The 23,173-nt window shown below is 37.9% G+C and overlaps 3 protein-coding genes across 5 annotated transcripts; 2 read left to right on the forward strand and 1 right to left on the reverse strand.

Moving 5' to 3' along the window:
* The first annotated feature begins 1,985 nt into the window (after positions 1 to 1,985).
* Positions 1,986 to 7,574, forward strand: acta2 (actin alpha 2, smooth muscle). The gene is made up of 9 exons (XM_043253898.1): positions 1,986 to 2,143; positions 3,248 to 3,419; positions 3,735 to 3,863; positions 4,443 to 4,553; positions 5,627 to 5,711; positions 5,796 to 5,957; positions 6,067 to 6,258; positions 6,351 to 6,532; positions 7,047 to 7,574. Exons 2-9 carry the CDS (start codon positions 3,291 to 3,293, stop codon positions 7,188 to 7,190), a joined length of 1,134 nt encoding a protein of 377 aa, XP_043109833.1. The 5' UTR covers positions 1,986 to 2,143; positions 3,248 to 3,290; the 3' UTR covers positions 7,191 to 7,574.
* Positions 7,575 to 8,268: 694 nt separating this feature from the next.
* Positions 8,269 to 18,217, reverse strand: stambpl1 (STAM binding protein-like 1). Of its 2 annotated transcripts, XM_043253707.1 has the most exons (11): positions 17,752 to 18,203; positions 16,093 to 16,199; positions 15,054 to 15,271; positions 14,802 to 14,877; positions 13,934 to 14,029; positions 13,524 to 13,833; positions 12,864 to 12,988; positions 11,804 to 11,941; positions 10,690 to 10,802; positions 9,646 to 9,745; positions 8,269 to 9,495 (listed from the first exon to the last, which is right to left on the reverse strand). In XM_043253707.1, exons 2-11 carry the CDS (start codon positions 16,120 to 16,122, stop codon positions 9,439 to 9,441), a joined length of 1,263 nt encoding a protein of 420 aa, XP_043109642.1. In that variant the 5' UTR covers positions 16,123 to 16,199; positions 17,752 to 18,203; the 3' UTR covers positions 8,269 to 9,438. The 2 variants fall into 2 exon arrangements, with proteins under 2 accessions (XP_043109642.1, XP_043109641.1); XM_043253706.1 differs by having other exon boundaries at positions 8,269 to 9,745; positions 17,752 to 18,217.
* A 1,389-nt stretch (positions 18,218 to 19,606) lies between these two features.
* Positions 19,607 to 23,170, forward strand: ankrd22 (ankyrin repeat domain 22). Of its 2 annotated transcripts, XM_043253710.1 has the most exons (7): positions 19,607 to 20,789; positions 20,882 to 20,918; positions 21,499 to 21,690; positions 21,882 to 21,989; positions 22,199 to 22,276; positions 22,382 to 22,495; positions 22,764 to 23,170. In XM_043253710.1, exons 2-7 carry the CDS (start codon positions 20,898 to 20,900, stop codon positions 22,839 to 22,841), a joined length of 591 nt encoding a protein of 196 aa, XP_043109645.1. In that variant the 5' UTR covers positions 19,607 to 20,789; positions 20,882 to 20,897; the 3' UTR covers positions 22,842 to 23,170. The 2 variants fall into 2 exon arrangements, with proteins under 2 accessions (XP_043109645.1, XP_043109646.1); XM_043253711.1 differs by having other exon boundaries at positions 19,626 to 20,918; positions 22,397 to 22,495.
* The last annotated feature ends 3 nt before the right edge of the window (positions 23,171 to 23,173 follow it).

Genomic DNA, 23,173 nt, shown 5'->3' on the forward strand with positions numbered 1-23,173 from the left:
AAAATGTAAAATAAAGATAGTATTTAATGCGAAAATCCATTTTTACATGCTGTTACTTATACTTTGAGTGCTTTGAATCTTACTGTACTTCCTAAACAGAATACAAGGTAGGGAGTCGGAAGTGCATCTAAACATGGCAATAAGGCTTCAAAGGCTCATTAAGGATGTGTACGAATCGCTTTTTACACGATGTGCAATCATTTCTCTTCCTCTGGCCTTTCCCCCATCCAAAGGGGTCTTCCTCCATACACACAAGGATGGAGACATTTGTGCACAGCGTACACTGTATTTCTCTGCAGCTGACTTTGTTTTGTGCGATTTCCCAGACCACACCTTCAGAGGGGTCATTTCTTCCCTTACATGCCTCTGAGCGCAGTGGGCTGCCAAGACTTTTCTTATTTACAGAACAGTTCCTTTTTTGGTGCGACAAGGCTGTGCGTACTGCTGAAGGGGAAGGGGAAGGGGAAGAGAAATGCGAGCTCTTTCCTTCAATGAGGACAACCAAGCAGAAAATGGCCTAAAATGAGACGGACGCGTTCTGAGAGTTTGATTACTTGAGAGAATAATCCTGAAGTGAGCTCTTCCCAAGAATGTATCCAAAAAAGAAAAAAAACAACACAGGCCAAACCTGCCTAAAGTGAACTGGTGCGACTAGTTTGGGTGTGTGTTGCATCACAGGCTGCTTTCCTTTCCCTAGGCTGTCATTTAGGTGTTTTCTATGTATCCGTGTGAACTTTCCATTTAAATGGAATATATCTGCCGACTGTTATTTAATCAAAAGCATTCCATGCAATTTTTCCGTTGTAGGCTTGAGCCAGAATGTCACGTGATCCAAAGGGCAGATACTAGAAACTTGGAAAGAAATTAACTGTCAAAATAATTAGTGCCTTATATATGAAACTCTATATAGAGCATCATGAGTATATTTTAAGAATTTCAGGAGTAAACTGACAAGGCAACTGGTTGGTCGATAATGCGAGATGTCATTATTTATACCTTGCAGATTATATATACGTGTTGTATTTATTTTATTTTTTGGCACCCCAGTACACTGTAAAAATAACCAAAAATCTAAGATGTAGACAAAGATCACAGTGTTTCACAGCAATATCTGAGTGAAATTATTTTTTTTTTTGTTTTAGTGTATTGGTCAAACAAATACTGTAGGTCCAAACAAGACATCTTAGAATGAAAATTTTGTTAGCGTTAAATTTTCCATAAGATGATGAATCAAAATATAAACATACCATAAAAGAGCTGCTAATACTCATGCATTCATTTCTGTGATTTCATCTGTCAATAGACACAAAAGAAAAAAACTTTTTTTAGCACTGATTGTCATGCTTTAGTTAACAGCAATATGCTCTTCTTGTTTTTTTGTTTACACACCCCATGCTTGCATTTTTTTTTTACATCTAGATACCCCAGCCTTAAATAGTGCTAAATTTCAGTGTTTTTTAAAAGGGAAATAAATCAGTAAGGATGCAAAATAATAACAATTATGTTACAGAAGATTTCCTTTTTTTATTATAATATTAATCAAAGAATATTGAGAAAAAAGCGTATCAAGGTTTATTTTAAAAGTACTAAGCAGTAACTGTTTTAAATATAATTAAAGTAGAGACCTAATTTAAAAATATTACCAAATCTGACCCCAAAACTTTTTTATTGGGTTTTTAATATGTTACTTTGATCTTTCCCATTGCCAAATGCTTGCAGTCTGTGACCTAACCCCATAATGACACGATCTAAATTCCCTTTGGCGTTCTTTCTCTATTTCAGGTGCGGGCTATGATATCCGTCTCCGTAGTAGAGCAGGGCCCAGCTCTGTGTTTATATTCCTGCATGGTGAGGTCCCCAAAATTTCCAAGGAGAAAAAAAAAGAAAAAGTGCCATTGGAATGCCCTGACTGATGAGGCAGGAGGCCGCCCTGCTGCCGCCCGGATTGGAGTGTTTTCTCCCAGTCATCCCTATAAGGCTTTGGTGGAGTGAGGCTACCGATATGAGTGCAGCCCAGGCTCCTTGTTTGGGATGTAGGAGGGTGCGGTGAGCAGGGATGGGAACTACATAAGTACACCACAAGCCAGTGAGTGGTACACCATCACCAAGTGGCTAAATTCCCCCCCGGCCCAGCACTGTCAGGGTAAGTTTCATTCATCTTACCTCACACCACTCGCATCCTCAATCTCTTTTTGTCTCTCAGTCTCCATCTCTTTCTGTCCATCCAGCTTTAGAGTTACCTGATGCTGATAGACTTGAATGAGGTTTTGTTAAGCTTTAAGCACTTGAACCTTAAACTTGTGAAACTGTCGTTTAGAGAAAACATTTCTGCACGATTGTAAGATGCTTTTATAATGTTTTGAGTGTTTTGTGAAAATAGTATTGTGTTTTTACACTGATTTTTTTAGGATTATTCTTGGAAGCGTTAGCAAAGTGCGATGATTTTCTTTTTGCAGATTTACCAATCAAAGGATATTGCTGAATGCGTTTATGTTTAAGAGGAACTAATATCTGTGATGCGATTGTATGTTGATGCTGATTGTTAAGGGCTCAGAGTTGACAGTGAAGGATTCAAATTTAGGACAAGTGTGGAAGCCTATTTAATTTGTGAGGTTTATGTCTAAATATGGTTCTTCTGGACCACTGACCCATCCCCTGTTTTCCTCACCCACTCTCTTTTTTTCATAAAGTACTGTACACAGGCAGAGAAAGAGGGAGGGAGAGTCCAAAGAGAGACATGCTTCCCCATCATTTCCAAATTAGGAAGTTTTCCCATGGTGCACTCAGCAAGGGCTGCAGGATGGACTTAAAGGACTGTGTGTGTTTGTGTGTGTGTGTGTATACACAAGGCTTTTAGGTTTCAAATATTTAAACCAATTCCTTAATGCTTTCCCATAAAAGAAAAAAGAAGCATGACTCATTTTATGAATGGACTCACCTTTCTTTTTTTTGTAGTATTGCTTTTCATGGTTTAGTGATTGTGGACACAAACTCCCACCTACACATGTACACGGTTATTTCCAATGAAATACACAAAAAGTTGGTGTTTGTTTTCATATTGAAAGAAAAGTTTTGCAGTTTTTTCAATAACATGTCTTTATATTTAGGAATCATTTCTCCAGTTTAGGATACAGATAGAGATCCAAAATGGGATTTAGTTTCCTTCTTGGATCCGTTTTGTCCCCCATACTGTAGCTAAACATCAGTATCGGTATGTGCACAGTATTAATAATTAACTTTTTTGTAGTGATTGTCTCCTGTAGGAGTAAGGAAGGAAATCTGAGCTGAAAATGTGTGACGACGAGGAAAGCACTGCCCTTGTGTGTGACAATGGATCAGGACTGTGTAAGGCAGGCTTCGCCGGGGATGATGCTCCGAGAGCAGTGTTCCCCTCCATAGTGGGTCGTCCAAGACACCAGGTGAGTACACCACTAGGGCGGCGATAAGCACTGCAGTCACTCACAGCCAAGGAAATAACAGCTCAAAATGTTGTATTTTAGCTTGTTTTTGAGGTTACCTTTAGCTTAATTTACACCCACAGTGGAAGTGAGTGACAGCTATCATTCATACAGTACCCTGCACGTTTTATGTATTTGTCTTGATCTGCATCCAAACGTTTTGTGGAAAGTTGGACCGCAGCCCAGGTTGTCTGCATTGTTCAAGATTATAATGATAGAATTAACTAGAACTCACACTGTGGAACTTGTGTATGACCGGTTTTATGTTTTCTTTAGGGAGTGATGGTGGGAATGGGGCAGAAAGATAGTTACGTAGGCGATGAGGCGCAAAGCAAAAGGGGAATCCTGACCCTCAAGTACCCTATCGAGCACGGCATCATCACAAACTGGGACGACATGGAAAAAGTAATCAGATCTTATCATCAAGCCAACAGACACCAAACCAAACAAGCCAAAAGAATATGAGTTTGTATAAGGAGGGACTGTAAACAATCTACCAAATGTATCTTATCTTTCCATGAACATGCCTTGTTGTGCTTCATGCTTAAATTTATCCCCTGTGATATTTCCATAGTACTGTACTGCATTTCTATATAACATACAATAGGCAGTATTTTCTATAACGGCCCTCAAGGTCTTGAGATTGCGTCAAATACACCCACGTTACCTGTAGTCTCGCCACATTTGTTCTATACACCTACATCCATCGAAAACATTTTTCCAAATACCTCCAGCTATTCCCCCTGATGACTCACACTGTGACAATGTCCCGCATTTCATGCCACATGGTGTTATCATTCAACACATGTACACAACAGATGGCATTATTCAATCTCTGTCTCAGCCCACGCAGAACCTCCTGATTGTGATCTGTTTGTTAAACTGTAATCAGCTTTTACTCTCTATACAAGAACACAAAGTGATTGATTAAACTAACAATGGATTGTGGTTTGTTCATTAATGTCCATTGTTTATGTTCACCAGATCTGGCATCACTCTTTCTACAATGAGCTCCGTGTGGCTCCTGAGGAGCACCCCACTCTACTGACAGAAGCCCCTCTCAATCCCAAAGCCAACAGGGAAAAGATGACCCAGGTTTGAGCTGAATTCAAGTTGAGAAAGCTGATAATGTAGTGATCTGTAGCACATAAAACTGACAAGCGTTTGTTTCAACTCCACCATACCTCCATTAAGCCGTCAGGGTCTTGAGATGTTATCAGGTACGCCTACAGTAGTATCACCAGATAAACGGTGATTTATCTTTTTGCGTTTTTTTTAGAAAAAAATCCTTTATGCAGGAGGAATATAAACATAAACTGTGGATTTGTGATTATTTTGCACAACATAAATTACACACTGTCAAACCACAAACGTTCGATGTAAGTAATTACAGTAACTACTGCGATTGTCAGTAGTAAAAATAAAAACCTACTGTGGCTTTGATAGTAAAAGAAAATTCCCCCACGGTGGCTTCAAAATGCATGTTTGAGGTATATCTACATGTAATTTAGGCTGCTCTATAAAACATGAGTCAGGTAGTCTTAACCACAGACCTATTTGACTTTATATTTCATTTATAATCAAAAAAAATCCTATGAAATTCACAAAAAGGACACAAAAATTCTATTAAATGTCACATTATTCTTTAAAAACAACCTTTTAATATCCTGATTTGGAGCTAAAAAAACATTTCTTATTACTAAATGAAACCTCAAGCATATTTAACCATTTAACCATCAACCATATTTATTTTAAAGGTAATTGTATTAACAGAAATGTATTTATTTTCACTTTGGATTTATTTAACGTATTCTTAGTGAAAAGTATTAATAAAGAATATATATATAATTACCAGAGGGCAGTAGTCATGATTACTTCAAACTGATCGTCAACAGAATTCACACAATAAGTAATTTGTTTTACGAAGACAGCTACACTAGCTTACACTTATCTAAAAATTACAGCTAATTTGTTTGTAATTCAGTTTAGAGTGTTCACAGTGTGTATTTGTTTTTGCATGCAGCCAGTGATGAAAATTCTATAAAAAGATTACAGTATACGCATAGTGTGATTTAGAACATCTACATTTTTAACCTACTATTTAATTAAACCGAAAGCACTTGATTGTTGGCTCTGTTAATAAACACAGTGTTGTTCTCACTTTGCAGATCATGTTTGAGACCTTCAATGTTCCAGCCATGTATGTAGCTATCCAAGCGGTGCTGTCCCTCTATGCTTCCGGTCGTACAACAGGTCAGTTCACCTGTCAGACAGGTCATAGTTCACATTTGACTTATGCTGCTGCGCATTACCAAGCACTTTATTCTTGTTGAACAGGCATTGTCCTTGACTCTGGTGATGGTGTCACCCACAATGTGCCCATTTACGAGGGCTACGCTCTTCCGCATGCCATTATGCGTTTGGACTTGGCCGGCCGTGATCTCACTGACTACCTCATGAAGATCCTAACCGAAAGAGGCTACTCATTTGTCACCACTGGTGAGTTTGGAGATGTAGAGTTACAGCATAATGATATCAAATATATTTCTTTATTAAGCATGAATTGCATGTTTCAGTTGAACAAAACATTCTCATTTGCCTTGTATAGCTGAAAGAGAAATTGTCAGAGACATCAAAGAGAAGTTGTGTTATGTGGCGCTGGATTTTGAGAATGAGATGGCCACTGCAGCCTCTTCCTCCTCCCTGGAGAAGAGCTATGAGCTTCCTGATGGACAGGTCATCACCATTGGCAATGAGAGGTTCCGCTGCCCTGAGACACTCTTCCAGCCATCCTTCATCGGTGATATCTCATTTCTCTTTCTTCGCTTCTATTTTAAAATGATGAATTCAGAGCACTATGGTATTAATGCATTGATTTGCACGTATTGTTAGGAATGGAATCTGCTGGCATCCACGAAACCACTTACAACAGCATCATGAAATGCGACATTGACATCCGTAAGGACCTTTACGCCAACAATGTGTTGTCTGGTGGTACCACCATGTACCCTGGCATTGCCGACAGGATGCAGAAGGAGATCACTGCTTTGGCCCCCAGCACCATGAAGATCAAGGTCAGCATGGGCAGATTACGATTATCTGATTGGATCATTTATGAATACTATCGCGGTTTCTCATCCAACTAGGGTTATTGTAAACTAAACTGAAACTCGCCAGTAATATAGCGCTTTATACATTTAATATTGTTTCAGAGCAGCTTACAGTAATAAACAGGAAAATACTCTTTTAAACAAGAGTCAAATGCTGCTGCATGGCAGCTCTAAAAAGACAGTTCTTTGGTTCAAATCAGTAACTCAATAATTCAAATCTGGCTATGTGCAACTTTACAGAAAGGCCATGATGTTGTTATTTAGTTCAGTTCAGTATTGATTTAATTCAGTTAAATGAAAGCACAGTCTCTTATGATATTCCAATAAATATTCATTAGAGAGAGAGAGAGAGAGAACTATACAGAAAAAAATAAGTTACTAAAACTAAAAATTAAAAACAGAAAATAAAGTAAAACGAATTCAAATTAACTACGTAAACATATTAAAACTCCACTGCATCTACCTTGTATGTACTCAGATCATCGCCCCACCTGAGCGCAAGTACTCAGTATGGATTGGTGGCTCCATCCTGGCCTCCCTCTCCACCTTCCAGCAGATGTGGATAAGCAAGCAGGAGTATGACGAGGCCGGGCCATCCATTGTGCATCGCAAGTGCTTCTAAAGACACCTCCAACTCCCTCCTGCTCCCCTAATTCTGTTATTGCTTCATAGCCTGTAAACTGTGAACGTACCCTTTACTTCCCTCTATTGTTTTGTCTTTGCACTGCCCACATCTGTTTGAATGTTCTGATTTAATTATGTCATGACATTATAGTGTTGTTCCCAATGGGCTAAAAAGCTTGATTGTGCTGCCAATATGAAAGATTTGGGAGATTCCTTGAGGTAGTGAGAATCCAGAGATGAGGAGAGGGTGTTGAGGAACAGGGCTCATTCTCCCCTTTGTGTTAAATTGCTACGAGGTAACACAACTGCATGTCGGCTTTCAGGCAGTCTGTATGGATATCATATGATAACTCCATGAAGGAATAAAGCTCTGCAATAATAACCTGTTTTGCTTCTGTTGTTTCTGGAACCAATTACACAGCTCAGGAGTAATATTTGCCAAGTACAAATTATATAAATTATATTTACTATCAGTAGAAATGTTTAAATTTATTGTACTCAGTCACTGCAATTTAATTAAAAGTTTATTATACTTTAATATTTTTATGATAAAAAAAATTATGATCTGAAAAACTGATGGGAATAAATTAACATTTTAACAGGTAAAACTAGTTCATCTTTATATTTATTCTATATTTAATAAGCTAGTGTTTGTGCTTTTGAGTGCAATTTCTGTCAAAAGAAAAAAACTGTTCTTTGTATCTATAATGCCATCAAACTGATAATTTTCTTAAAATGGGAAGATGTTAATTTAAAGGAATAGTTCACCCAAAACTAAAAATTCTGTCATCATTTACCCACCCTCATGTACTTCCAAACATGCATGAATTTCTTTGTTCTGCTGAACACACAGAATTTAAATGTTTTCATTATTCAAAATTATACATTAAATTCTTCCCATTTTTGTCCAAAAAAAAAAAAAAAAAAGATTAAGTAAAATAAATCGTCAGCAATCAAACGCGCATCACATTGAAGCAAGTATTAGCATCGTTAAGCCGTAATGAATCGTGCTAAATGTTTGATTTTTATTTCATAGTTCTGTGCAAACATCAGTTTGAAAAAAATATGTCATGCCATTTGAAAGCAGATGTTTAGCTTTTATTAAGAAATGCGCTGAGGGGAAAAAAAATGGTGCTTGTACAGACACATAAGCCTCGTTGTACTCTCTTGAGTACAAAGACCTACAACATCATAGCACGATCTCAGTGGAGCCACTGGCACACAGCCACACACTAAAAGAAACAACCCAATGCCGCATTGTACAAGAAAAACAAGTTATGTTCAACACTTTCTGAAATGCATGAATTAGTTCACAATTCATCATAAGTAAAATGTTATCTTCCGCTGGTGACAAAAAGTCTCCTTCTCAAACCATAAAATGACCTTAAAATGAGGGAATGTATCCCTGAGAACAGTGGTAATGTCTCTTAGGTTTCTTCGCTTATTCTGTTACGGGAACTTTGGTGTGGTCTAAGAGATCCCAATCTTGTTTATTTATTTCAAACATCACTTCCATTGCAATCAGATCCACACTGGAAAAAAAATGCTTAAGTTGGAAATCAAAACAGTTCACTGGCCAACTTCATATTGCGTCATTAGGCTGAAAAAAGACAGAAATCCATTAGCCTGAAATGATCTGAACTGACTGCATATACAAAGTAGAATTATCAACCAATCCGACCACAAAAATGATAGTAATATGTAGTAAGGCCTAGAAATTACTCTTGTTTTATTTTTGTACTGGCAGCATACACAAAACTAGAAAATTCAGTTAGGTTTAAAAAGAAAATTTCTCTTCTTCAGTGTGTATTGTGTTAGAACGAGAACTGCAAGTGATATCGCTGGATATCAAAAGGCAAAAATCACACACACTTTTTAAACCTTTTAAAATGTCCTGAAATCAATTCACGTTGTGGCAGCCTCGTATTATACCTTGATAAAGCACGCCACCTTGAGGACAAAGACCGTAGTCAGATCATAAGAGACAGTACCATCTGACCACAACATTTTTTTAAAAAACACCTGGCCACGAACAAAAAGCGCATGATGACCTAAAAAACACAAAACGCCATTGGAACATCTCAATAACTTCATTAAACCTGCTCACAGCACACTGTGTAGCTGAGGGATTCTGTTTCACAGTACCTTTTTGTAAAATAAATAAATACAAAAAAGCCTTCAAGTAAAGAAAGATATAAATATTCTCAATGGTTTGCTGATACTGAAATATTTCCTCTCTTCCTCTGTCACCTGAGGTCCAGAACTGTCGTTTTCGCGTCCTTCACCACAATGTGCTTGCAAATCTGCAAACATATATATATATATATACACACACATAAAAAAATGTGTTTCACTTCTCTAAAAGGTATTACTGTTTTGATGTCAACATTTGTTACAGAAGGCACAGAAAGCTGCTGATTTTCATATTTACAGCAGGAACAGAGGGTTCTTACAGTGAACAGAGGAGGGTCTTTAGAGTGGGGGTGAAAACCTTTCAACCTGCATCCGGCCACTTCTCCCATCCCAGTACTGGTGAGTCGAAACACTCCCGTGCTGAAGAAGTAAAATGACAAGCATATAAAATTATCAACAAAAAAAAAAAATCCATCCATCTATCTATCTATCTATCTATCTATCTATCTATCTATCTATCTATCTATCTATCATAGATGTAGCCTCTCTCTCTCTCTCTCTCTCTCTCTCTCTCTCTCTCTCTCTCCCTCTCTCTGTCTCCCTCTCTCTGTCTCCCTCTCTCTGTCTCCCTCTCTCTGTCTCCCTCTCTCTGTCTCCCTCTCTCTCTCTGTCTCTCTCTCTCTGTCTCTCTCTCTCTGTCTCTCTCTCTCTGTCTCTCTGTCCCTCTCTGTCTCCCTCTCTCTCTGTCTCCCTCTCTCTCTCTCTGTCTCCCTCTCTCTCCCTCTCTCTCTCTCTGTCTTTCTCTGTCTCTCTCTCTGTCTCTGTCTCCCTCTCTCTGTCTCTCTCTGTCTCTGTCTCCGTCTCTCTGTCTCCGTCTCTCTGTCTCCGTCTCTCTCTCTCCGTCTCTCTCTCTCCGTCTCCCCCTCTCCGTCTCCCCTCTCCGCCTCTCCCTCTCTCTGTCTCCCTCCCTCTCTCTCTCTCTCTCTCATAAAATGTCTATATAAATATAGACTCTAGTCTATATTTATCTAAAAAATATCTATATAAATGATTCTATACACTTTTATATACTATTATTTTTTATATTTTGAAAATCTCTCCATTTAAAAAAAAAAATCCATTTGGACAAATCATAATATAATATCTATTTGCCATTATGTTTAACAAAACAAAAAACAAAATACTGAAATGATTCATTGATGTTTAAATGATAAACAATTGTTAAACAATCAAACAACTATAGTTAAAAATAAATGAATCTGCACTAATTAGATGTATCACTGTAGAGGCTGCAGATGAAAAGAAGCCTTTATGTTGTGTGAACACAGCGGAGGGTATGGGAGTTTTCTAAGTGTTATACTCACTCATTGTGTTTAGGTGCGCAAACAATAGCGATGGCCTCAGGTAGCATGAGCTGATAGGAGCTGTGTGTGTGCAGATCCACACTGGAGAGAAAGGCTGTCTGTGTCGGGTGTGTCTATGAGAGAAAAACATAAAAAACATAAAAAATACAAAAAAAATTCTAAATCGCATCATTTAGTAGTTCTTTGTTCTCAAGAGGCCTGAAATAATCGACCATGAAAAATGATCACCAGTTGACCTGGAGACTAAGAATAAAAGTTCAGTGAATTGTTTAACATTCATCAGTCTAAGATAACTATGGAAACTATCATATTTGATTATTCAAATTCTAAATGAATACAGTTATGTAAAGAATCAGTTTTTAAGTACATGGTTTGCCACTTCATACAAGTAGACCATTATCTATACACTTGTTTAGAAGTCTGAATATTTCTTACCATGATCACATGTATTTGATTATAAATATGGTAAATACAATGATATAGTAATATATTATCAAATTCAAAGTACCATTTTCTTTTTGTATGTTATTGGAGACAAAGCTCAGTGTTAAGCAGCTTTCGTTAAGATTGCTTTCGTCTTCAGCGTCACATGAACCTTTAGAAATCATAACATTTGCTGCCAAAGAAACATTTCTTATTAATACCATTAATACCTTATTAAAAATCTTACTGACCCCAAACATTTGAACAGTAGTGTATATATACACCATATACACCAAGCATTATACACCATGATTTTGGACTAGGGGCTCAAAGAATCATAAAACTTACAGTTAGAATAATATGGTTTTTGACTGATGGATCAGATAATTTTTAAAAAAATTACTGAAACATTTTAGCTGCTTCTGGTCCTCACAGACCAACTACGATTCCTCGAACCCTTGTAAAATTCCTTAAAAATGAAAACACAAGGGGAATGGAATGTGAATGACGGCTGCTCAAAAACTGTATAAATTACTGTATAGATTTGTGTCGCTTTCAGCAGGCTTAAATTCTGTGTGGGTCCGAAAATTAGTCATCAGCAAGATTTTCACCTGCCAAAGGTGTGAAGAAAAGAGGTTCACAGCTTTAATTTTAGAAAATATGTGAGAGCCTGAAAAAGAGAAACACCCACATGGATCCAGCCCAAGGTCAGAAGGTTATGATGGTCCTGATAACTGAACAGCTCTTCCACGTTCTCCATGTCACAGTAGTCAGGGCCAGCGGACTGCTTGGGGACGATCACATGGGTCAACACAAACTCATTGTGCGTCTGAGGAACAACAAACAGATTTTAGATCTATTAAGGCGCAACATATCAAGAGGTCACAGCCTCCCACAATCACACAAAAAAAAACAAAAGTCAAACAAAAAAATAATTCACTCTTTATAGGAGTTAAGCAAAAGCCAGATATCGCCAAGTCACCAAGCTCACTCTAGTTTGAGGGTTAGTAATAGAGATGAAACAGTTACAGTTTGTTAGAAAAAAAAACTGTTAATGTTTCCATTTAATATTTATATTTCAATTATTATTAAACTATTAAAAAAAATAATAATCAAAAAGCAAAGTCAGCAACAGTCTCAAGCAGGTGCAGCATGCTGTGTTTTGTTTCGTCTGAAATATGAGCTAAAAATAAGCTAATGTGCATTTACAAATCTAAACAATTTCTATGTGTGAACGATTATCAACAGAACTGATAAAATTATTCAGCATTCTGTCTCATCACATTTCTTTAAAAATGAGAGGTTTATCATTTTATAAACCATTTTTATCAAAATGAGTTAACATTATTTTTTAAATTTTAATTCTGGCATTATATATGTGTAAAAATGAAGGTCATTACAAAATTGGAACACATAAATTTGTGAAAACGTTGGGCTGAAGGCAATTTCTGTACGATTAAGATGGTTTGCAGGTGGTTGGAGAATAAGACGCTGAAATTCTGTGTAATGCTCATGAATAGCCTCACTTGTGGTGAAAGTATGAGGATGTACACATCCACACCTAATATTTACAATGACTGTGCAACACCAAAGCTCCTAGTTTTTCAGTGATCGAGAAAGGCAGCATATAAAAATAAGCACAATAGACCTTTAACGCTCCCCAAACCATATTTGCGCTTACTCCAGGAAAGGAAAAGAATTAGGAAAAATGAGCAAATTCGCAAAAAAGTATGCGCCAGCTGAGGCCTTACAAGTTTTCCACAGAGAACTCCACACGTCTCAATTCCTCTTGCCGTGTTACTGTCAGCCAGCAGGAGGAACCTGTAAGTCAGGTCTCGTGGGATTAAAACCCGCCTCAGGCCTTCGACACGCTGATCTAGAAACACACAAGAACATATGTACTGCTAATAACACATGAGTCAGATACTAATGATAAATAAACCCCTTCAGGGTCATTACAAGCTTTCTAGCATTACAAAGGGGTTTATTTTGTGATAGGTGACTATACATTATCCTACTCAACCTATCAACCTAATAAATAAATTGTTCAAAATAAAGCTTTTTATTCATGGTGCATTAAATTGATCAAATCTGACAGTAAAGACATACAAGAAATTATTTATATTTTAAATAGGTAATTTTTAACTTTATATATATATATATATATATATATCAAGAATCCTGTACTAAGTACCAAAATCAGCCTATTAGAATGAATCTTTGAAGACCGCATTCAAGCTGAAATTAAAGGTAAAACATATTTCAAATTGACTTTAATGTGCTTTGATCAAATAAATGCAGCTTTGGTGAGTTAAAATAAATTCTTAAAAAAACATTACCCCACACTATTAAAATATCAGTGCAAATACATTAACAGAAATTGCATATTTTTATATAATAGTTTAACTCACTTTGTACAGCTGCTAAGGTGGCTGCAGGTTTGGGGACAGGAGCCGCTGGTTTGTTACGATTGGGGTCAAGGCGCACATGGTTTCTCGGGGTCTGGGATAAGCAGGACCCGTCGGTTTGTTCAGGCACTTTGGGAACAGCCTCATCCCTGCGACTGGCCAGCTCTTGTCTACGTAGTTGGTCCTCGAAGTAGCGGAACTGCTCGGACTCGATTTGCATCTTCCTGAGCTGTGCTACACGTTGCCGTTCCTCCTCCAACAGAGACATCTTTTGCAGTCGTTCACTACACATGTCAACAGCCATGGCCTGAGCCTGAAAAACAGTTCACGCATCATGACTAATATTCACAATAATGAAATTAATATGAAATTTGATCAACAGCAGTGAATGAGAAGTACTCTGCCCAGTGTACCTGACTCTTTAGATATTCACTGTGTTCTTTGCTGTATTTCTCATGGAGAAGTCTCTTCAATTGGTCCTTTCGTGGAAAGGCCACTTCCTGCAATTTCTGAACATAATGAACAGATAATGGGACAAACATTAGGGGTTGTGTTACAGACAGCAAGTCAATATGCGCTAAAGCTTTCAGGGACATAACGATTTTTTAAAAAGCGCGGAATAGACATACTTAAACCAATTACTCATCCTTGTTTGGCATTTAGGGACCTTCAGCAGACATTAAGATCATGAGGTTAAATTATGTGAGTTTTGTGGCTTTTAGCCACTGTCTGTTTTTACAGTACACTCTAGTGTATAAAAATGTTAACAGATATTTAACAAAATGAAGACCACCAAAACTAGCAGAAAATAGATGACTCGTGTTCAGCAAAAACCTCGGAAATAAAAACTCCTTTAAAGCGATACTACTTGCATTCAACTACCAATAGCAACCAGCAAAGCGTGTTTAATAACTTTGACAAACCTCAGACCGTTAGTTTGAAAAATGAACACAATCTTGAATGCGTCACATCCTAAATTTTTTTTTTTCTTCCGAAATATGTTGCCATAGAACAAGGCATCCTTAACAACAAAATGCTGTTTTAATGTGTCTCTTACACAACGATTGATACATCAGGTGACTAGGAAGAACCTTTTGGCTAAACATGGTTTCATGTCATGTCATGAAACGAAAGCAGAACATGCAAATCCACCATGTGAGCAGCTGGGAGCTCGACAAGTCCTCTAGCCAAGGTAATTGAGCATGATGCTAATCAGATTTACAGTGGGCTGAGCGCCACAGGGCTCCATCACTTCCTATGAGTAACATGCCAGGGGCTTACCTTCATTATCACTTGCTTCTCAGGGACGTTGCACTGCTGATAGTCCCTGTGACTGGGGAGTTTCTCTACAAATAAACTGCGTAAGAGTGAAATAGGAAAATAAAGGTGAAAACTGATTGCCATGAATGAACACTTTATGAGAGCTCTGAAGTCGAAAAACAAAAATGTGCCAGGATGCTGGAATACTTTCTGTGACTCTATATACTGTAGGACATGTAACGATATAAAATAAAAGAAATGATAAAAACATACGTGATGAACTTGTTGTAGAGGACAAAGGCATTCTCAAGACTGCCCTCCTCTAAATAAACAGCTGCCATACGCTCCATCTCGACGCCAGAACGAAAGTAGCGTCTTGGGGCAATGTCTTCATTTATTTCAATGTTATAGCCCATTTTGCTAAGGGCCCGCACACGTTCGACTGCTGGCAGAGTAACGTCAGTGTGATCTGGCTCGGCCGCTAACTTCTTCTGCAAACAGAGAGGACAACAAAAAACATGAGAATACAGAGCAGTGACCTAATGCGCAAGATTTTTATTAGCTACGAAATACTATTGCTGATAAAAATATACAGTGATGTTATTTAAAATTCAGCCTTTTATTCTAAATACTTTTTTCCTAATTCAGCTCCGCCAAATAAATTTGCTCTAGATAGGCAAACTGAACTAGGATCGGTCCCCATACGCCAGTGGCACAGAACATTTGGTCCCAAAGACATCACAGGCCTCCGATAAACACAACATAAGCTCTGTTCATCACCCAGCTTGAGAGAACCGGAACACCCAGCAGCACCCACGCTGAGTTCGCTTCCAGCTTTCATGCTAATGACTAAACAGAGCCTCTGTTTTAGGGTCACTGAAAAGAGTGGGCGTCTTATCAACATGCAGCAGGACACTGATGGACTCCACTGAGGGAATGCCGAGCCGTTACACTTGTTGGACATGACAGCTTGTCTGACTTTCGAACAGTACGGCCGCAAAAATCTGCAAATGTTTGTGTGGAGCCACATTAAAGTCACTATTTCTAGAGAACAGGATTCTGGGTGGTCAGAATAAGAAGCCTATGTTTTTGACCACGCATTCACAGAGAGGGGAAGTGAAGTGTGATGGGGGCTGCATCCGTTCCTTCCCTCTCGCCCACTCCAGGATGGAGGGATCTGAATGACGGAGCAGCTGCAGTGGGAATACTAATGGCAGTGAGTCAGAGGAAGCCATTCTGTCCCTGCGAGCCACCTCCGAGTAATATCAGCTGTCCTCCACCACCCTCCTCCTCCTCCCACAACGCCACTCACCAGTGTGCTGAAACTGAAGCCCTGGTCCATGGTGAGTTTACAACGTTGGCTGGCAGGCTTCGATCCTCCCTATGCATCCATCTGTCATCTCCCAAGACGATTCCGAACTGAGGAGCAAAGAAACATCATATCTGGCATTACAGCAGTGCTATTAAGAGGCCTTTGGGTCGATACGGTCTTTGTTTACAGTTCCCTAACACTAGCTTTGGCTACAACCCTATGCTGTAGAATTCCTAGCGTATTCTTCCTAATCTATTAACATGGTTACCGTGGCCTGTGCATTTCCATGGGGATTATCGAATATAATTCACCATCTCAGTCCAAATAACACGGTTATTCGTTCCAGAATCTGTGCTACAGTTGCTATGACAGCTTGTTACCATGCAGCAAAATATGGTGACTCATGGATATCTTCAGCTGTGAAAAAAATCCTTGGTGAGCTTTTTCATTTTGCACAAAGCTGGGTACATATTGGATTGTTTCATTCTCTTCTACTCTTTGAAAACGGAGTACAGCAAACTGCAAATTAACAAATGGAAAAAGTATCATCGCCATAAAAGAAAATGTTTTGATTAACGATGCCATGGCAACTTAAAGTAGATACACTGTTAAAATAAGAAAGCAGTGTACAGGAGATGTGACAGATTTAACACTGAACAATATCTGAACATTAGGGCCTTGCATAATGTCAATTTACATTTGATTAGAAAATAAGTAGCCTAGATTATACGCATATGATATATGAGCTGTACATTAATGTTCAGGTGATTAAGTAGTATACATAATGACTCAATCAGCTGTCTGGATTCACGTCTCAGTACTTGCAAAAGGATTTTAAGCATCATAAATAGAAAAGAAAATAAGCCCAAAATATTGAAATATTTATTTTGAAAGATGTATGTTTTATAGGCCAAAATAATAGCCCCCCGAAACATTAAATTATGCCTAGCTGAAGTCTAAAGAGGGTTTATACAGTAAAAACACAAGCATTTTTAAGAAGGCATGAGTAGTTCTTCAACATATTTTAAGAGCCAAGTAAATCAAACCACAGTCAACATCTGCAAACATGTTAACGCTGTGTAAAAATACATCTCTCAAACAATGTCTAACAATTAAATTATTACCATAATTACTGTTTTTACAATGTAACTAGTAAAAATTTAAAAAATGATAAAACTAATTCCTGCCCAGCACATAATTACTACAATTTATTTGTAATTAAGTGCATTATTTAAACAATGAGTACTATACGCATAAGTAATATTACCTTAACTTAACTTTTTTATATACTTTCTAATCTTCTCTGATTCATGACTTCTGCTCTGTCACTATAAACTTACGATACAAATGTATTTTATAAATACATCTAAACTGCTCACAACCGGAGCGCCTCCAAAGAAACAGTCAATATCAGGCGTACGAGCAAAAATGTAAAGAACACAGATATAAAATCATAATCTTACCGATCATATAAAACATATAATACTTCAGCAGAAAACCAATCACAAGGTGAGCGGTCAGTGATACATTTCCCACCTGACAAGATCGCAACAATTTCGAAATGAACATAAAATAGTTCAAAATCAAAACAAAACAGTAATGATCACAGGTCTAAATTAAGACAGAAAAATGTATGTATAAATACAATAAAATCCTCACCTGTAGGTGAAGAGCTGCTGTGATCCCATGCTCCACATTCCTACGATCGTCAGATGTGGCACATGCTAGAATTCAGTTCGAAAACATGGCAACTCGCGTAAATAAAAGAGCAGGTTTTTTATTATTGTTTAAAACTCTCGGTCTTTTGCCTTTGTGCCTCATGGAAGCTTTGTTCTTTTGGCGTGGATATGCGCGCAAGGCTAAAATGGCTGATTGCTGTCTTTCAGAGCGAATAACCCTGCGATGTCAGATGGTTCGCCCGGAGCTCTGCGAGTCAGATAAATGCTGCTGTAGCAGCGGTGCTTTTACTGGCTGTGTTTCAAAACCTCACCAGCAGCCTATCTAGTCAGTATCCGGATTCTTCTCTGATGCCCAAACGCTGTATAGTTCACTAGGTTTGAGTCCGGTGTACCGGCTAAAGGGGTTTGAAACGACTGTGCGGCGGAAAAGGTACATGTATATCATGATATTTACAAGCTTTTATTTGCATAAACAGAAACACTCTCAGACGTGACATTAATTCTCAAGCATTGACCAAAGTCTATACAGAGTCCATAATTCACACTCTAAAGACTCTGTAGCCTACACGTTCTTCTCGAAGGGTTTGCATTTATTTTAATAAATGTTACGCCACGGAAATAACTAGATTGTTTGTATATTTTTATCCACCAGATGGAGCACAACTCCTCCGAGTAGCTGGACTACTGATTCTATCTGTAAGACAAACAAATCTTAAAATAATAAATATAGACTAAATCTAAACCAAAGCGTTTAAGCAGAAGTATGATTCTGTAAATCATAACAAACAGTGCTGCAGTGTTCACTTGTTATGAGTTCTTTTTTTATATGGAGGGGACTATTTCTAAAATAGCAGCCTAATATTTGTCCTGCATACCGTAATTTATGGCCACTTAATTTTTTTTTGTTGTGATTAAGATCTTCTTAAGCACCCATCAGTGCGAATGAGCATTGTAATTGAGAAGAAGGACAATAAACCTATGAAAAACCAGTCATAAGGCTACATTTTTTAATTAAATTGAGATTCATACATCATCTGAAAGCTGAATAAGCTTTTCATTGATAGTGCGTGCTAATAGTGCTTTCCCAGATTCCAAAATTGCTGCGGCTCAGATCCGGCCCACTATTGGCATAGAATGATGACACTTAGGCGTTCCACTCTTGTTTGCCAAATTTGGGCCACAAGCAAGACAAAGGAAAGCCTAATGTCAGCCATGAATAATCCAAATAAAGAAGAACTGGTCCAATTCTGCGACACATTGATTTTAATAGTGGCCCAGATCCAACACCTTTCTCCGGCCCACATATTATGTTCATCTGGGCAGTTGTTTGCCAGATTTGTAAACCCTCAAGTAAACCTTAGCATGTAAGCCAATTACATAAATCAAAACTGGCCCAAATGTGCGTCGCAGTTGATTTTTATTTCAACTCAGGTCTTCCTCACATTCCTCATGTGGCCCACATGCTGCAAGGAATTGTGGTATTTTGACAGTGGTCAACAAGCCGGCCACTGCACAGCCACATGTTGGCTAATAATGAACCACATAAATCGTAAATATGCATTATTTTGGCCACATTAAGCCTTAAGTGAGTTATGCTTTAACAGTACCTAACAAATTTAAAGAGAAAGCCCCTCCAGAATGTTAAAATTAAGTTCCTGACCCAGGTTTTGCCAAAACAGCAATTCAAATGTCACAGATAAATATTCAAAGGCATGTTCCAGTTTTTTAAAATAAGTCTTTCACAAGTTTGAATCTAAATGCTTCTCACTCAGACTCGGCCTACAGTCTGTAAGTGTCACGACTTCACTGTATTAAAGACCACATGATGAAGATGAAAGTTTACAGATCATATGTCTTTAATCCAACAAGGCTAAAACCAAATACAATGTAGTAAAGCAACATTTAAGTCACATAGATGTAAGATCAAAAAACTCAAAGTAATCACCCAGAAACTTTTGCAGGCTCAGATAGTGCCCACATCTGGTGTGTGTGAAATCCATTTGGGCCACATGTGGGCCGGATCTGGGCCAACAATGATTCCTGTCTGGGGCATATTTGCCATGCCAAATGTAGGACAGCTTAGGCTCACAGCCACATTAGCCAGTGCTTATTGTGCCATATCTTTACCAAAACTGACCCGGGTGCATCTTATTACAGCTGGGCCGCATTTGCTTCATCATATGTGGGCCACTTCAGACTCACACCCAGATGAACCAGTGCTTACTGTGCCATGTTTTTGCCAAAAGTGTCCCGGATGTGTCTTATTACAGCTGGGACACATTTGCTGCCACATGTGAGAACCACATTTGGTTTATACCAAGATTAGACCTTGTCTGTTGTGCTGCATTTTTGCCGAAGGTGGCCCATTATTTGTTATTTGATATTTCGGCCATAACCACTATTTGCCAGATGGGCCAATTTAGGTTCATATTCAGATGACATATTACTGTGAGCATTGAATCTTTGCCTAAAAAGGCCCCCATGTGATTTGATATATTTTTGTTATTTTACGTATAAGCCACTTTAGGTTAACATCCATTTTATCTGGGCCATAAGAAGGCCAGCACTGCCGCATCTTTGCCTGAAGTGACCCACAATCGCTTACCGTCTGGGTTCTTTCACTGCATGATTCAGTCAATTAAATGTAGGGCTGCCGCAATAACTGCAATTTCATAATACTGTGCTATAGACCTTTTTCTTTGCTTCTCCATGGATGGCACCATAGCAGTGAGTGACTTCCAGTAGAATGCTTTGAATTTCCGTTTACTGCTACAGCAACAATAATAAGCTAAGAAATGCTGTTCTTCTTACTTAAGGAACTGTTTTCATTATACCAGTTAAGGCTAGCATGTTAGTCAGTCTATTCAATGTTCTGTTGAGAGGAAATGAGTATTATGTATGTTAACTGACGGGAATAAACCGCTACACACCTGAACGGCACTGATTGCGTCATGACGTATGCGTCATTGTTACATGACCACACCCTTCTCTGAAGCGATGTTTCACACCGTGCGCAAGGTAGGAAGCAAACAAGTTAGCAAAGAGCTCTTAGTTTTATCATTTCAGAGTCTGCAATAAGGATTTACTAGTTTCATTTCGTTTCCCTTTAGGGACAGAAGCAGCCAAATGGGAATCTTGTACTCAGAGGTGAGTAAGTCCTTTGACACGTGTTGTGATTTTACTTTCTTTAGAAAACTACTGACTTGGCTCAAGTAACTGATGATGATTGTGATAATCGACTGATCGTGTTATGCTCAATTTAATCTCTAACAGCTTAATGGCTTTTGTTCGTCATATCTCAATTCTGTGTCAACGTGTTTTTCTACTGAGTAAAATTTGGATTATTTTAACATTTGTAACGTGCCAGTGCCAAACACTTTCTCTTTTCGGAGTTTAACACAGGTTCACAGACAATACAGTTTCACATTGTCCTAGAGAATTTTTAAAAAAAATACAGAACTGCTTAAATACATTTTCATATACAGTGTTTATGTAAATGAAACATAACATTTGGGGGTGGGTTTGGCTGTAATTTTATATTTGGAAAGGGTGTGTTTGTGATATCTAACTGTCATGCTTGGGATGTCACCGAACCTGTTTTGCTCATCTGATCTCAAAAATGACTTGCCTCCTTTAATTGTTTTACTGTTAATTAATGTATTAGACATAAGATGTATGTTGTATGTGCTTATTTGTAATCGTATTTTGTCCTACTTTCGTTCCACAGCCAATGTGTCAGGCAGCGTATGATGATGACATCCACAATTTGCAAAAACTGATCTCAGCTGATCCCAGAAATGTAAACGTTCAAGATGAAGGAACAGGAGACACGCCAATCATAGCGGCCTGTAGACGGGGAAACCTCAGGACTGTCAAATACCTTCTAGATTGCAATGCAAATGTGTCTATTAGAAATAAGGTATTGCATAAACACAAATTGTGTTTGAATCCTGGTTTGTAATGCTGCTGTATTGATGTGAGTCACAATGATTCATTTTAATGCACAATGTTTTCTTGACTCACCCTGTGGTACGTTTAATTAATGATTGTTTATTTTGTGCAGTCGGCTTGCTTGTTTAAACATATTCGTGTGTATGTCCTTCCTTTTAGAAAGAAAGAACCTGTTTGCACTATGCCACGAGAAGAACATTTTCCTTCCTGGACTACTTGATGATTGCCATATTAATGCCTATCTTGTTAATTGGTTATCTTATAATGGTATGTCGGATATCACTCAGTCATAGTTTCTTTCTGAAAAAGATCAGGAATTTTTTCTGAGATTAGTTTTTAGGAATTGAAAGTGTTTTGTGGCGTTTTAAATGCGTTCCTATCTATCATTTATGTAATCTGACTTTAATTTAATCTGACTGATCTAAATGTGTTTAATTAGACAATATTAAAGCATTGTACATTTTATCTCTCAAAAGGAAGAGAAGCAAAGGAAAAATGTAAAATTGATGGAGCTTCTGTTGGCCGCTAAGGTGGAAGTAAATGCTGTAGACTATGTAAGTACAACACTCATCATGTTTGTTTATTATTATTATGGGAAATTATGTAATTAAGAGACAATTATCATGCTTAAAAGGATGTTCATAGTATAATTTGTGCAGCTTTGCTTTTTTCAGAAGGGGAACACTGGACTTCACTATGCATGCCAAAGAAAAAGTCAAAGAATCATTCCACTGTTGTTGGAGAAAAATGCAGATGTTTCGGTACAGAACAAAGTAAGTTATTTTATAGCACGTAACTTTTAAACTCCACACGGTTGATAAGGTGAAAATGAAGAAAGCAAATCATTCTCTTGATGTCGGAACTCAAGACATTTTGTAAGTGAATGATAAATGTCACCGAAAGTAAGCGTTTTTGAGAAGTTACGTTAGGCAGAGATCGACAGGATTTGAAACTGGTGTTGATCTGTGACGTGAAACGATAATTTAGTTTACTCTTTACTCTCTGTTAACCACATTGTGTGACGTTGTGTCTCCTTTACAGAATCACGAAACCCCGCTAGATATTGCAAGGAGACTACAATTCCACAAAATTGTTACAATGTTAACCAAATCAATGTGAGTATTAATAGAGGACATGGGAGAAGAAGACCGTTTCATGTGGGGTCCTTTACAATTCACTCAAGCTGAGTATAAGATTGGGTTTTCACCAGTTATCACAATATCTACACTTTGAACCGCACCTTGTTATAATTAATATATTATATTATATTATATATTATATAGCATATTTGACTAGAGCGTATTTGTGTTGTTGATATTCTTCATATTGTATACTGCTAATTTAATGTATGTATATTCAGTTTTTAAAGTGTTAGTTTTTTTTAATCACTGTAAGATTTGGATTGTGTCAAATTGTTGGTTTAAAAGTAAAACCTCTCACTAAGTGAAGTT

This window comes from Puntigrus tetrazona, chromosome 12, assembly GCF_018831695.1.
Source record: "Puntigrus tetrazona isolate hp1 chromosome 12, ASM1883169v1, whole genome shotgun sequence".
Lineage (NCBI taxonomy): Eukaryota > Metazoa > Chordata > Actinopteri > Cypriniformes > Cyprinidae > Puntigrus > Puntigrus tetrazona.

Bases quoted from the DNA above. Each gene is read 5' to 3' on its own strand.
- acta2 (XM_043253898.1), top strand. From the start codon at position 3,291: ATGTGTGACGACGAGGAAAGCACTGCCCTTGTGTGTGACAATGGATCA. The intron at 5,958-6,066 runs GTGAGTTTGGAG...TGCCTTGTATAG, and splicing joins CTACTCATTTGTCACCACTG to CTGAAAGAGAAATTGTCAGA. The intron at 6,259-6,350 runs GTGATATCTCAT...ACGTATTGTTAG, and splicing joins CTTCCAGCCATCCTTCATCG to GAATGGAATCTGCTGGCATC.
- stambpl1 (XM_043253706.1), bottom strand. From the start codon at position 16,122: ATGGACCAGGGCTTCAGTTTCAGCACACTG. The intron at 14,878-15,053 runs GTATGTTTTTAT...ACTCTTACGCAG, and splicing joins CTCTACAACAAGTTCATCAC to TTTATTTGTAGAGAAACTCC. The intron at 12,989-13,523 runs GTGAGTTAAACT...GTGTGTTTCTAG, and splicing joins CACCTTAGCAGCTGTACAAA to ATCAGCGTGTCGAAGGCCTG.
- ankrd22 (XM_043253710.1), top strand. From the start codon at position 20,898: ATGGGAATCTTGTACTCAGAG. The intron at 21,691-21,881 runs GTATTGCATAAA...CCTTCCTTTTAG, and splicing joins ATGTGTCTATTAGAAATAAG to AAAGAAAGAACCTGTTTGCA. The intron at 22,496-22,763 runs GTAAGTTATTTT...TCTCCTTTACAG, and splicing joins ATGTTTCGGTACAGAACAAA to AATCACGAAACCCCGCTAGA.